A 15,486-nucleotide genomic window follows, 5' to 3' on the forward strand; every position below is an offset into this window, starting at 1 on the left:
TTAAATTTTCTGTAATTAAAAAAATTAGTTTTAAATAGTAACAATTTACTATTACATTTTGTTGATAACTTGATGAGTACACAATACTAATTATTTGAAATAATAAAAAATTTCATTGAATGAACAAATGTAATCAATGAATCAAAACAATAGAATTATACTTATATTTAAATATTTTAATATTAATATATTAATACTTTGATATGATAAAAACAAATAATACAAACTCGTTGTGAAGGATTTGGTTTTAATAAATATTTCCCCTGTGGAACTAAAGCTCTTTCACTTCCATGTCCCCCGGCTTGTGCAAATTCGTTTTGATAAGACTTAATTGTCAAACTTGTGTTTTGGTGTTTGTCCATCGTTTTGTCGAATGAGATTGAGGGTTTTCTTTTCTTCTTATTTGTGATTCGTTTTTGTTTCATATACAACGACTTTTGAATTACATGTTCTTTTAAAATAAGTGTAAACAATCTTATTCATTACAGTCTTAATATTAATATATAATTGTCTAAGATTATTTATTTCTGTGGCGACCGTTTTTTAAGAATCTGTTTGATAAATCTATTTTTAAAAAAATACGATTTGTTGTTTTCTTATGGATTTGTTATAATTCATTTTTACTATTTTTATAGTAATATCACAATTTTTTGTAAATAAAAAACTCTTTATCTTGTTTAAAAATATTTTGACATTTTTTATTTTTCCTTTTTAACTGCAAATTAAAAATATATAGTTTTTATATTAAAAAAACAACTAAAAAGTTAACTAAAAGCTTTTTATAATTACAATTCAACGATTTCTAAAATATCGGAGATACAAGAGACAATAATTATTTTGTATACTTTTAAAGTTACATTTCGGGGAAAAGTTAAATAATTACATTTATTTTTATTATTAAAATAATTAATTATTAATAATTAAGAAATATTACTTTTTATTATAATAATAATTATTTTTATTATTTATAATAATTATTTTATATAATTATATTTTTACCATAAAATACTATATTGCTTTAATCATTATAACTACTAGTTATTAGTTAGACTAATACTATAAAAATATAATATTTTAAATTTAAATTATTAATTAATTTTGTTAAATTATTTTTTTTAAGCATTGTTGATTATCTTGAAAAATGTTTTTTAATTTAAAAATAATAACTATATTATAAAAATAAGATTATCAATAGTTATAGTTTATAAACTATGATAAAAATTAATATGTTGTTTGCATTTATAATTGATTAGAGTCAGTTTTTTAAAGTTATCTGTTAAACAAAAATAGCTTTAATTTACATAGACATTGAACATTAGATATATGGTTATGACCTGTAACAATTGGGATGTACCAGATAATGTTTAAAGATAGACTCTACCAATAAAAAATAAAAAAGTAATTCAAATTTGATATTTATTTCATAATATAATTACTATTTTATTTTAAATAAACACAAATATATAATAATAAAGTTTAATTGTTGTTACTGAAAAAAACATTGTTTATTCTTTTCTTTTATTTGTTGCGAAAAAACTCTTTTTTGACGTGTAAATAATCCTTTGTTGTACGCTTCATATATTTTTAACACCAATATGTTGTTGATATCATTTTCAAAGAAATTGACAATTTCCAAATAAAAACACCCATTTTCTTGTGCAAATGTCTCTGCATGACTTTTTTCGACTTTTCTCTTCGTGTCATCTACAAAGGTACCAATAATCACATTAATTTGATTTTCAGTGTCTTTGCCATATTGAATCAATTCGGTTATATTATCAAATGTATTTTTATCTTGAACTGAATATACATAAAATACTACAGCAGCATGTCTTAAAATTAATATTCATTTTCTTGTTTACTAATAAATCATTATTAAAATATTTAAAGATAATTATATGTATCTGATAATAGAACAAACATATGATAAACATCATAACTCATCAAATATCGTTTTTCACAGGCTGAATCATTATTTAAATTTTTATTTTAATTGTTATTTTCATTATTTTTACTAAAAAATATTTGTTGGATTTTAAACAAATAATTATTATTTTCAAGATTTTGAAAATATTATTAATACAATTCGTATAACTATAAAATACAGTTAATGTATATTCCACGTGAATATATATGTAATAAAGAGACAAACGTATATCCCATAGTTGTACTTCAAATATTTCTCTGTCTATTATAAACGTTTTTAACTTTTTGTTAATAAATTTTTATATACTATAATGTTTTTTATTTCTAAAAATGAATCGAATTATAAAATCAAACAGTAAAATCGACACCAATTGTGGCGACATAATTATCATCAAGATGTACTTGATTTTTGATTTGTTTTATTATGGTTGTCTTTCCTGTATATGGAGAGCCTATGAAACACGCCTTTATTATAAAAGACATTATATAGAAATTGATTTTGAATTATAAGTTAAATTTTGTTTAAATAATAATTTATTGCATTTAAATTATAATTATAATAATTATAATTATTTTTAAATAATAATTTATTGCTAAAAAACAAAAAGAATTATTAAACATAAAAATAAAAAAATTTAATATATTAAAATTTTATTATTATCACAAAAAGATAGTGTTACTAAAAATGACACAAATATTAAAGTCTTGACTGTTATTATAATTCAAAAAAACGCTTTTAATAATAAATTTTGTTGTTGTATATACACATTGAAAATTAAATGGGTGCCTGAAAAATGAAAAAAGTATGATGCAAAATATAACACGTTCAAAACAGAAACTTAATAATAATAAGTTTTTATTTTTTTTCTTTTACCTAAACCTTTTTTTGCCTTCATACACAAAACAAATTTTTGAAAATTTTTATTTATTTTTTTATCAACTCAAATTTGAATTGTATATTTTATAGTCACACAAATAAACATGAATGAGTTTGTTTGTGTAAAACAAGAGCAAAGCTTAAAAAAGAAAGATGGGGTCTAATGATGGTTTAATAAATTTGGTTGTTTTTTTATAAAGAGAATATTGTCATTTAGTTATAACGATATTGGTGTTTATATTGTCGTTATATTTGTTAATGTGACTATTTGACATTGTTTGTCATAAAGTGGATTGACGATGTAGCGTTTTTATATTAAATGTTAAAACACAATAAAGCGATATGAAATTTCATCCAAAAAGATTATTTTTGATCAATCTTAGGTAATTGAGTTCTCATTTGTTAATTATTTTAAGTAAAATAAAACTGACTATTGGCCGGTTTGGGTTAGAAAGGGGTTTTTGAATAAAAATAATCAAAAAATGATTTAGAAAATTTCTTTTTTACTTATTTTTCTTTTTAAAAAAAAGTTTTGGGTTGTGAAAGTGATAAATTTAATTTTTTATTTATTTCTATTTCTAAAAATAATTTGAAAATAGGAGGCAAACTTATTTTATTTATTATAATAATACTGGCGCACAACAATTCTCTGGCACCTAGTTAATATTTGATCTGTAAATATAACAATAAAAATTTGTATTTTCAGTTTTCAATATTGAACAATTAAAAATATAAAATAATAACCAACACAATGTAAATTTAAAAATTAATTTAAAAAACCCATTTATATGAATTTGCCATTATGATAATTCATTAGCATTTGTACGTTTTAATTTTGTTTTTAATTCGTTATTATCATTTAAAATGTCAATAATTTGATTTGATTATAAAATAAGCCTCACTCAAATTAAACACTTCAAATTGATAAATTATAATTACAGTTGGTCCATTAAACCTTCGCCCAGCAAATTAACCTTAGCACAAATAAAAACTAATTATTTTTTATTGTTATATTAAAAAAATAAACTATACCTATATATAAGTCATTTTTTTCAAATAATTGTTTTTTAGTAAAAACCCGTGTTTTTAAAGAAAAATATAGGAATTTCTTTGGGCTAAAGTACATGTTCCCTACTGTAATATAATCTGTACTCTTTTGTCAGACTTATTAACAATAATGACATTTACATATTAAAATGTGGATTTTTGTTAAATTCTTATAACAACTTTAATTATATTTTGTACAACGAAACGTGTTATAAATACAAAAAATGTACCAACTTATAATAATACTATTCCTATTATAAACAAAAGGCACTTTGTATGCCAAATTCATTTTATTTTACTTGGAAAATACCATTCATTGCATTTGGGACAAAACTAATTTTTTAATTTTATAAACAATATGGATAAAAACCAGTTTAAACATTAAACAAAATTAAATAATAATGATTTTTTGTGAAACAAAAGGTGATGATCGTGATAAAACTTTGACGTTGTGGACTTCTTTTTTAAAATGAAACATCACTTGTATTTTTATTTTATATTTTTTATAATCACTTATTATTTTTGTTATAACAATCCTTTATAATTAAAACAATATAATATTGTTAAAATTATTATATATAATAGTTTTTTGTTAATTTTGTTTTTATTGATAATTTTGTGATATATAAATCAATTATTTCCAAAAATACACAATAAATATAAATACTATAAATAATAATACATTTTAACTATTTATATAACTTATTGATAAAACTATAAACTTTTAAGAAACCAATTTTAATAAAAATATTATAAAACTTATTATATAAAACACAAAAAATTGAGTAATAATAGAAACTTCACAACAACTCGAGTTGAAAAAACAAGATTTGGAGTTTGTTGTTTGTTTTTAATTGAGAAATAATAAAAATAGATTTGAAAAGGTATAAAAACACCACCAAAACAGAAAGATCATCTCAATGTCTGGCATTCAATTAAGCGACGAAGTTACTTCTCTTTACAACGAGTTCAAGTTGTCCCACAAGTGGAGATACATTCTTTTCAAGATGAACGACAAGATGACAGAAATTGTCGTTGATAAAACAGCTCCTTTCGATGAAACTTATGAAGATTTTACCAAAGCACTTCCACCAAAGTCAGCCCGTTACGGCGTTTATCACCTTCAATACAACCAAGGAAGTGGCAAAAGAGAAAAGATCATCTTTTACTTGTGGACTCCAGCTGCTTGCTCCATCAAAGAGAAAATGGTATATTCGGCAACCAAGGCGACAATCAAGCAAGCATTTGTTGGATTGTCTGTCGAAATTCAGGCGACTGGGTACATCGAACTTGATGAACAGCATGTGATAGACAAGGTCAAGTCTGTCTCTCAGTGAGTAATTCACTTTTTGGTTTAAATTGGTTACAAAATTGTTTAATATTACATTTATAATTGTAACAACTTTATGGATAAAAAACTAATAACTTATAAGAATAAGAATAATAATTTATTACAAACATTAATAAATATTATACAAAATAACAAATTTAACATATAATTGACAATTATTCAATTGTAAATCAATCAAATTCCGAGTTTTTTAATATCCAACTGCTGTGATTATTGTGTAACTTACATTGTTGATGTATCAACTTTGATTTTTTTGCAGTATGCTACAAGGTTGATTTCTATATTATATTAAGTCATAGACATACAATTAAATGCTTATGACTTGAAATTATTTCTAGCACACTAAAAGAGTGATTTGTGTCATTTTTAACATTAAAAAATAAACCCTATTTTGAAATGACTTTTAATATTTAAAAGTCATTAAAAAAACTTAATTAACCTTAGCAAGTCAACTGAATCAACTTTTTTTTGTGGGAAGGTGAAACTGGATAAATTCATCCTGATCATAATGTATTTTTAGAATAATTAAAAACAAATTCAAAAACACAAAATCGATTAGTTTTCGCGCAACCTGATAGTCTTTACATACCAATGTTTCCATTTCCCACGTGTTCAAAATTGGTCAATACTTGCTGTTACGAGACATACATAAGTGTTTTTATTGAAGCGCTCAGAATTTATTGGTTTTTCATAATCTAAATTATTTGTGACACGCCGTTCTCAATTAAAGATCTTTTTAGTTCAAATACCAAATTAACAAAAGTGACTTATTTTAAGTAAAAACAATAATATAGATCGAGTATTTACGAGGTGCCAGAAACTTATTAGGTGCCAGAATTATTTCAAGAATTGAAATGAGTTTGGCACCCATTTTCATAACAATTATAAACAAGAAAAAACAAATGAAAAACAAAAAATTAAAACCCGAATATTTTCATCAATCAATCCTCTAATTTCTTGGCACCCATTAAATACTCTATTTGTAGAAATTATTCAGTTTTCACTTCTTAAGGTTAAAATAAAAAAGAGTTAATAACTTCATTCATCCATTCCAGTCTTTTTCTGACTTTTTCCTTCTCTCTTCTTCTTTGGTTGTTTCTTTTCTCTTTCAAATGGTTTTTGTTCGACGACTTTCTTCTGTTCCTTTTTCTCGATTTTCATTTCCTCTGATTTTTTCAAAGGGCATCTAAACGCGGGGTGTCCGAACTCTCCGCAAATGAAGCAGAGTCCAAGTTCGTTCTTATTTTTATTACAACATGACGCGCGGACACCCATACTCTCCAACTTCTTTGCGATGCTAATCATCACGTTCTTTGCAGTTTCCAAGTCTTTAAAGCCCAAGTACACGTTCCCCTTCAATTCTCCGACTTTGGCCTCATTCTTCTTAATACTTTTAACACCAAGGTTCTTGAAATAATCATTCAACATCTCATCAGTCACACGTGGAGGTAGTCCTTGGGCTTTCACAAACCGTTTTGTCGTGTCGGAAGGTTCAACTGAAAGGGAGAGGGTGTGATGTTTCCACGACTTCTTATTTCGGCGTTCAACTAGTGTTTGTGCAGCTTCGGGAGATTCAGTTTCAATCAAGTAAGTGTTGAACTTGACATCTTTGTCAAAGTGTTGGATGTCATAACACAACGGGTGGAATTCATCACACAGAGATTTGACGACGTCGTCGGTGGTCGATTTGTCAAAGCCTCGAAGATTAATAAAATACGAGGCGGGTTCTGTTTGAGTCGATTTTGGAAGATCTGCATTTGGTGTTTTTGTGACTTTTGAAGTGACGGATTTTGTTGCGTCTGTCGACATGTTTGGCTTTTTGATTTGGTCGATTTTTGAGTTTCTGGTCTTCTTTTTGAATTGTTTTAAAGGTGTTAAATATAACTAAAAAAGTGGTATTTAATAGTATTTTAAACTATAATATTCGTATTTGAAAAAATGTTGTCTAGGGCTTTGTGTTTAAAAAAAAATGGGATTTTTTAAAATTAAATTTTTAGTAAATAAAATAATTATAAAACTATTAAAAATTACTAACTTTAATTAATTGTAATTTATTAATTTAATTAATTGTAATTTTTTAATTTAATTAATTATAATTTATTAATTAATAACAATTGTTTAGTTAAACTTTATTAAATTTGAATAAAAATAGTATAGGTACAATAGTTATTAATAATTATTTTTTGAATTGTTATTTATATTTGATGCCATGTTTACTATTAAAGTAGAAATAACGAATGTGTAATTATAAAGTCTGTTGAAGTAAAAAATACAATTGAATTATTATTATCTACTTTTGCTGTTCAGAAGGTCCATCTTTTTGTAAATATTATTTTTGTTGATTTTGCAAAATATAAGGACTGTAAATTTTATTAGGCATTGGGATATATTGTATTGTATTATAATCATTGTTAATAATAACTAAAAAATATAAACACCCTTGCACTTATTTTACAAAATGAATTGTTTATAATAAGTATTTTAATTTGCACAATGTGAATTGTTTATTAGAAATACAAAAGTTAGTAAGTAGATGTACAATTAATAAAAATACAAATCTAAACAAGGCTGTTTTAAATGTTTCAAATTATTACCATTTTAATAGTATTATTATAATAAAATAATGGGATACAATTATTATTTAAAAATCAACAAAATTATTTTTTAATAATTATAATTAATGTTTTAATAAATGTGTTATTAAATATAGTACAGTTATAATTATGAAATCGAAACTTTGTATACAATATGATTTCAATTATTTATTGTCCACCAAAGTCTCCTCGAGTAATGAACAAACCCCATAATGCCAATAATAATAAATATGTCACAAATTGATATCTTGCATAAAGATTATTGTTTATGAACAATTTAAACATAATATATATGTTTTCTACTAAAGTAAACAAGAAAGAGTGGCAAGTTCATTAAGCACAATTGGTTGTGATTGAGAACTTCACCCTACAAGATTTTTTAAATATTTTTTTATCAACATATTGTCGTTTTATTGATATATATTATCAGAAATACGATTTATAACAGATTGATTAGACAAATCACCTCTTTGATATTGATGATTGAAGTGAAATTTTTAATAATATGTTTTAGGCGATAAAAATATAATTATGTATATACTGATTTTACTTTTATTATTGTATTGTGAATTGATTTTCGAAAACGCAAGTTCAAATTAATATGTCTTGTTATGATAATGATTATTTAAAAAGGATTCAAATAAATGTTGGTTATGTTGAAAAAAAAGAAAATACAAAGTTGTTGTCTTTTAAAAATTAAATTATTTTAAAACTAAAATAAATTATTTATCAATCAAAGTGTATTTGAGAATAATCTAACAATCAATTCTTATTTTTATTTTTCAATTTTCAATACATGTTATATTACAAATTGCACCATGTAACAATTTTTAATATTTAATATTTACCAAACATTTAATGGCAATAATTTTTACTTTTTATTTATTTTATCAAATATATAGTATTCATTGTATTGTACTTTTTTAAAATGTTTATAATGAATTTTGTTGATAAAATAATACACTTTAATGTAAGACGATTTTTACAAAAGAATAAATATTCAAAGTATTTAACTTATATAGTTGATATAATCTTATTTCATAATTTATATAATATTTTTTAAAATTCACTTTGAAAAAAACACATAATTTTGTTTTGTTAAAATACATTTCAACACAACTAAATCTTGAATATCTGTATTTGAAAATTGTTATAAGATAAACATTTTATCATATAAAAATGAAGTTAATTTGTTTTTTTTTTAATTTCAACATTATCACTCAAAAATGAAATAGGCAGAAATATGAATAAATGTAAAGTAATTACGATACTTTTCCTTTTTTTAAAAGATCAAAAAGTTTATCAAAATACCCAGTTAAAACAATTAACATTGAAATAAATAAATGTTTTAAAAAAACGAGTCAACGAATAATACAAAGTTATTATCATAAGTGTTAGTTTGCTATTTAATAACAAATAATTTTAAATTCCATATTTGTAACTGTTATAAAAAACTTACATATTGATTTATCATAATATGATATGAAAATGATTTGTTGTAATATTAAAGTAGTAAATGTTATACATTTTTAAATAATTTTAATTCAAACTTCACTTCATATTTTATATTTATAAATATATATAATATATTAAAATTAAACTAAGAAAAAAAACAAATTAAATATTGAAATAATTAACTTAATTATCAGATACTTATGACAAAGTCAAGATTCAAAGTCACAGTAGTTGGCCAAAGTAATGTTGGTAAAACTTCTTTGATAATAATGCTTGTTTCCAATCATTTTGTTGTAATATATGATCCGGGAATAGAAGACATATATTTTGAAAGATTTAAAATTGATTCTGAGATGTATGAAATGGATATAATCGATACATATGGTACTAATGATGATGAACTTAATTATTTCAAATATCATATTATGGAGAGTGACGGTTTTGTAGTTCAATATTCAATCACTTCAAAAGAGTCGTTTAACGATGTTCCAAATTCAATTAACACAATTATGATGTACAAACAAATTGATGACATTTCGAAAATACCTGTAGTAATTGTGGGTAATAAAACAGACCTTGAAAAAGACAGAGCAGTGTCGACCGATGACGGACAAAATCTTGCTGAAAAATACAATAGTCCCTTTATTGAAATTTCGGTAAAAATGAAAATTGGTGTAAGAGATGTGTTTGAAAAGTTGTTGGAAATAATGATATTTCGAGAGAACAAAAATCGTAAAACTGGTGAAATGAAACAGAATAAAGACAAATTGAATACAATGAACACTGAAAAGAATAAGAAAACGTGTCTGTTGTTATAATAAACACTTCTTAACTTAATAGAAATAATTTAGTTCAAATGTTATTTTGTATACTTAATTGTTAATATTAATATATATATATTTTTAAAGTGTATTATGGTAAGAGTCATTATATAATATTTATTGGTGTTTAATATCAAAAAATTACATTAAAACTATTAATAATTTTAGTTTGACTTATAATTCTTTTAGAGTTAATTTATAACCAATTTACTAATGATTCTATTTTTAATAGTACGATATTTAATTAAAATACTTTATTTAGTCCCAGTTACTTTGTGGAATATGCCCTTTAACAAGATAATAAACAACTCTGACACTTTCTATTGCTTTTTCTAAATTTTTACTGGACTCCATAATGGGCTCAGTTTTAAGGTCTTTCAAAATATTATAAATCCATTTCAAATTTTCAATAACTGCTTTCATTGAGTCGTGAATTCGAAGAGAACCATAATTATCTCTTGGAATTGTATCTTCCCAAAATAAATAATTGAAAGCTATTTTCTTGTAATTTTCAATGACTTTTGGTTCTCTAAAAATACCTTTGAATAATTTTAATGCCTTTTTCAATGTATTTTTGGTTGGATGTTCTTTGGCTTCTTTGATTTTGAAATATAAAGGTTTATGTTGTGACCACAGATCAACAAAATAATCTTTTTCTTTTTGTTCAAAAAGTCTGTTGATTAAAAAACTATCTTCTACAAAAGGAGTCAACACTTCAAAAAATCGTTTTTCTGTTGTTAGGAGCTTTTCTATTATTTCTTCACCAAAAGCAGAAATTCTTTTATTTCTCAATCCAATATTCCCCTTATTGGTTGATCTTTCTCCAGACTGAAATTCACCAAAAGATAATGCAATTAGTAATGTTATACTCAAGCTATCTTCATGTAATAAATTATAACTGACTATGATAAAAAAAGTATTTGAGATGATATTATATCTCACTTTCATCACTTTTATTTTTGGTTTTATACCTAATTGTTTCAAAAATATAATTGATGTTTTCCATTATTTTTCAAAAAGTGATACAGTTACTTTTTTCACATTTTTATTTATTTTTTCAAAAAACCAAACAATTCACATTTTTAAATGTTGTAAACTGGAATTATTTTAAAATATACAGATATTTTATTTTTAAATAATCAATGACAATTTAAAATAAAGTTCTGAAAAGGCACCAAGTAAAATTATAAAATGTGAATATTTTTTCAACACTTAAATGACACCCAAGTTTTTTTTGATTAAACTTACTTATACAGTATATTTAGCCATTTGATTTCCTTATGTAATGTTGTGCACATAACAAAAAAGTATATCATCATTTTGATATTTCCTGTTTTTTGAACACTTAAATTTTGCTCAATGTAATTTTTAGTGTTAAGATAAATTGTTATATTTAACATTTGTTTTTCTTATAAAACTGTTTTTAAATGTTGTTTGTTGTTGTAAATAAGTTATAAACTCATCAAGGAATTACTTTATCTGTAAACAATAAGTTTAGTTTGCTAAAAACGACCATAAAAATAATATTTAAATTATAACAGTATTAATCAATCTGTATTTTATTTCATCTAGATTTTTCATATAAAACAATCGAAACTAATTAAGAGATATTATCAATAAATTATTCAAAATATTTATCTTCCCCTGTTTTTATTGTCACCACAAAACCGTTTATTAATAAAAAAATAGATCAATTAATTCGTTTTTCACCAGATTAAAACCACTAGTTATAAAAATTCAATTAAGTTTATATTGGCTTTTCCAAAAGATATCTCTCTCACACCCATCCCACAATTTTGATATTCCAACCATTTCATACACCTCACTTGGTTTAAATACAGTGACCAATGTCCCCCCAACGCTTCTCAAATTGTCAGGCAACTGCAGTTCCTGTAGCTTCACACAATTTTCAAAGCACGCCTTCCCTATTTCTTTCACACTTTGTGGTATCACAATTGCGCTCAAAGACGAACAATCACTGAAACACCTCCACCCGACAGAAACAAGTGATTTTGGCAGCTCGATAGAATTCAATGAAACGCATTTCCTAAAACAGCCATCACCAAGTTGTGTGAGACTCTCCGGCAACACCACTTTCGAGAGCGTCGTGCACTCACAGAAACCCTCACCGCCAAGAAATTTCAAATTCCTTGAAAACATGACAGATGGAAGTTTGGAACATCTGAAAAAACACTTCTTGCCGATTTTTAACACATTTGTCATGTCAACGGAAGTCACTCGCTTGCAACACGAAAACGCCGACTCTCCCAAAGACGTCGTTTTGTTTGGAATATTAATCGAACGCACATTCTTGCAGTGCTCAAAGCAGAAATCCGGTACCTCCACGTTGTCTTCTGGTACCAATAAAGTACTTAAAGAACAACATTTTGAAAAGGAATTGTTATGTACCTCTGTCACATTGTCTATTTTCTCTATCAAACTCATCTTCTCACACTTCTCAAAGCATTGAATCCCAACTCTCACACTCTTTTGTGGTAATTTCACGGTTACCAACTTCGCACAATTGAAAAAACACGAATGTCCAAGAACTAGGGTTGGGGTTGGGGTTTTGTTATTAGGGTTACAAGGCATGTCTGTTTTGTCAGAGGAAAATTCGATGGCCGTCAATCCGCAGTTTTTAAAGCACTTTTCTCCGATGAAAGAGACTGAGTTTGGGATTTGAATATATTGAAGTTCTTCGCAGTGGGAAAAGCAAGAAGTTGGAAGTGCTGGAATAGAATCTGAGAGCTTCACCGATTTGAGAAGAATGCAATTGGAGAAGCACTTTTGGCGAAGAGACGTGACGGAATTTGGAAGAGTTATTTCGGTTAAATGGCTGCAATTTTCAAAGGCACTCCCCCCGATTATTTGAACGAAATTTTGAAGCGAAATTTTTGAAAGGGCGGCACAATTTGAAAAACACGAGTCGCCGATGGAAGTGACTTTTTGTGGAATACAAACGGTTTGAATTGAATGTTGAAAAAAGCAATTTGGAGATAAAGACGTTGAAATGGGCGGAATGGTGTCGCCGTACGTCTTCCTATCGAGTTGAGTGTATGTCACGCGCTTAAAAGTGATGAGTGTGTCTTTAGATGTCAGAAACGTTTCATAATCGACTTCATACCAAACCACAACACTCGCAAATGTATTTTTGTCTACTTTTGTCATATCACAGAAGACATCTTCGTCTGTATGAAAATTAAGTTGCTCATTCGATTGAACGGATTTCTCTTTCTGAAAGTCTTGAATGTCACAATTTCCGGTTTTAGAGGCGTTTTCTTCAGTTTTGGTGTTATTTGTGTCTTCGGAATTATTTGAAAGGAAAATTTGACTGTTTCCGTCGGACGGCGCACTTTCGTCATCAAAATCAAAAGGTGGAACGGTTGTGGTATTAGTTTCATTTTTAAAGATATCTGTTCCGTCGTCGTCTTCTGAAATGTTACCGGTAAAATCGTACCCAAAATTTTCATCGTTTTCACTCCATAAATTCAGTGTTTTTACACGTGGGAAATGCTTGAGAGTTTTCTTTGTAAGAGGAATTGGATTCGATGTAAAATTTTGTGTGATATTTCTGAACTTCTTGCAAACCATTTCAAGTGCTACGAAGTCCGAAAATGAGAGAAAGTAGTGTGATATTGAAAAGAGGTGGCTGCTTGTTAATTGGTTCATTGAAATTTGTTTGTTCTTATTAGTAATTAATTTATAGATTTCTTATTAATAAATGTATAAATTTGTGTTTGGAATATCATTTATTAGGTAATAATAGTAAGAAATTATTAAGTGTTAATTAATTACTTTGTTTTGTTCTACTACATTGTAATAATAAAATTATAACAAAAGTATAATACAAATTATTTTTACAAACCACAAAACTGGTAAAATGTACCATAATTAATATTATATTAATATTATTTAATTTTAATTTATTTTCTATTATAAATTGAAGAGTAATATTTTTTTCTTAAAATATGATAAAATTTTTTACTAAATTTTTAATTAAATTTTAAATAATTTATAGTAATTCAGACAATAAACAAAAAAAATAAATAGGTACCAAAATCCCGATTATTTGGATTCATAATTAAAACAATCAATTAATGTTTTACTTATAATTAGTTGATTGTTAATTTTTGACACACAATATTAATCTATCTTTATAAATTTTATTATTGATTTTGTAATTAATAATTCTTTGTTTATCATCAACTTAAATATTTTACCATAATCAATTGATTATTTTTGCTTTAAACGGAATTTTCATTTATCATCACTTCCTCGTAAGGAATTTCCTTTTCTTTTGATTCGCAATTGACAATGAAAGTTAAAGCAACAAGGAATATCAGACATAGTATTCCTAAAACAAAAGTGGCTAATATACCAAAGTAGACAACAAAAAATTCGAAATCTTCTCCACCTTCCCGACACACAATAGATTCTGGTAACACGAATTTTGGAAGAAAAAATGTTGCTAGCATTAAAAACAGCACTCCTAAACATGTTAAAAATGTTATAATCATGGTTTTAATTTTCAATTGATTCTGCCACTTTTTGAATGCCAAAAATATGAAAATCAATGGAAAGATAATCGATTCAACATATGTCAGACCATCAAAAAACGCGTTGTTTACTTTGCATTTTGAATTTCTTTTTGAATAATCAAATAAAATCGATAACATTGCAACTAAGTTTATAACCCAAGCAATCTATATGTCAAAATTTGTCTTTTTGGCGTTTTCCTATTAACAAATACAACAAACAAGTGGTACTATACCAACAATAAAAAGAATAATAGACACAATTTTGAATGGTGTGCAAGAAGGCATATTCTTAAATAAATAATGTTGTTTTAAATTGTTTTTATAATAAATTTATTTTTCTTGTGACATATTAAAACAACATGAAGTTTTTATTTTTGGATAATTCATTTTTAAACCAAACTTTGATTATATCATAATATATTAATTAATTTGTTTGTTTATATTTGTTTGATTCATTCGACTTTATGTAATATATAAGTGATGATTAACAATTATAAATATAATTAGGTTAAAATGAATCAACATCAATAATTCCATTTGGCATTTTTTTCACAATAACATTTGAGCCTTTTTTATAGCAATCAAACCTTTATCTAATAGAGCCTTTATTGTATCGTACCTTTTTTCGAATGTTATTTTTAACCAATGATAATAAGTTTCCACTCTTCAAAAAATATATTTTTAATTGTTTTTATTTAGAAATTTAATAAAAACAAATGAATTGTTTTATAAAAATGGTGAATAGTTTCAAAATCTTCATCCAATGGAGGTAAGGTTTCCCCAAATTTCCGCTCTATAGAAGTTTGACTGTAAAATAATTGACATTTATAAAAATAATTAAATAAAATTTTCCTTTATTTTCAGTTTTAATACAAAT

General features: G+C 25.2%; 4 protein-coding genes across 4 annotated transcripts; 2 read left to right on the plus strand and 2 right to left on the minus strand.

The window, feature by feature from the left end:
• Positions 1 to 4,770: 4,770 nt before the first annotated feature.
• On the plus strand, positions 4,771 to 5,187 carry EIN_220050 (actophorin, putative; the record flags this gene model as incomplete). The annotated part of the gene is made up of 1 exon (XM_004256266.1): positions 4,771 to 5,187. One exon carries the CDS (start codon positions 4,771 to 4,773, stop codon positions 5,185 to 5,187), a length of 417 nt encoding a protein of 138 aa, XP_004256314.1.
• A 1,052-nt stretch (positions 5,188 to 6,239) lies between these two features.
• Positions 6,240 to 7,010, minus strand: EIN_220060 (hypothetical protein; the record flags this gene model as incomplete). The annotated part of the gene is made up of 1 exon (XM_004256267.1): positions 6,240 to 7,010. The coding sequence occupies one exon, from the start codon at positions 7,008 to 7,010 to the stop codon at positions 6,240 to 6,242; it is 771 nt and encodes a 256-aa protein (XP_004256315.1).
• A 2,440-nt stretch (positions 7,011 to 9,450) lies between these two features.
• On the plus strand, positions 9,451 to 10,068 carry EIN_220070 (hypothetical protein; the record flags this gene model as incomplete). The annotated part of the gene is made up of 1 exon (XM_004256268.1): positions 9,451 to 10,068. The coding sequence occupies one exon, from the start codon at positions 9,451 to 9,453 to the stop codon at positions 10,066 to 10,068; it is 618 nt and encodes a 205-aa protein (XP_004256316.1).
• Positions 10,069 to 11,808: 1,740 nt separating this feature from the next.
• On the minus strand, positions 11,809 to 13,740 carry EIN_220080 (hypothetical protein; the record flags this gene model as incomplete). Its single annotated transcript, XM_004256269.1, has 1 exon — positions 11,809 to 13,740. The coding sequence occupies one exon, from the start codon at positions 13,738 to 13,740 to the stop codon at positions 11,809 to 11,811; it is 1,932 nt and encodes a 643-aa protein (XP_004256317.1).
• Between the last annotated feature and the right edge of the window lie 1,746 nt (positions 13,741 to 15,486).

The sequence above is a fragment of the Entamoeba invadens genome, assembly GCF_000330505.1.
Source record: "Entamoeba invadens IP1 unplaced genomic scaffold scaff_1105074726211, whole genome shotgun sequence".
NCBI classification, from domain to species: Eukaryota; Evosea; order Mastigamoebida; family Endamoebidae; genus Entamoeba; species Entamoeba invadens.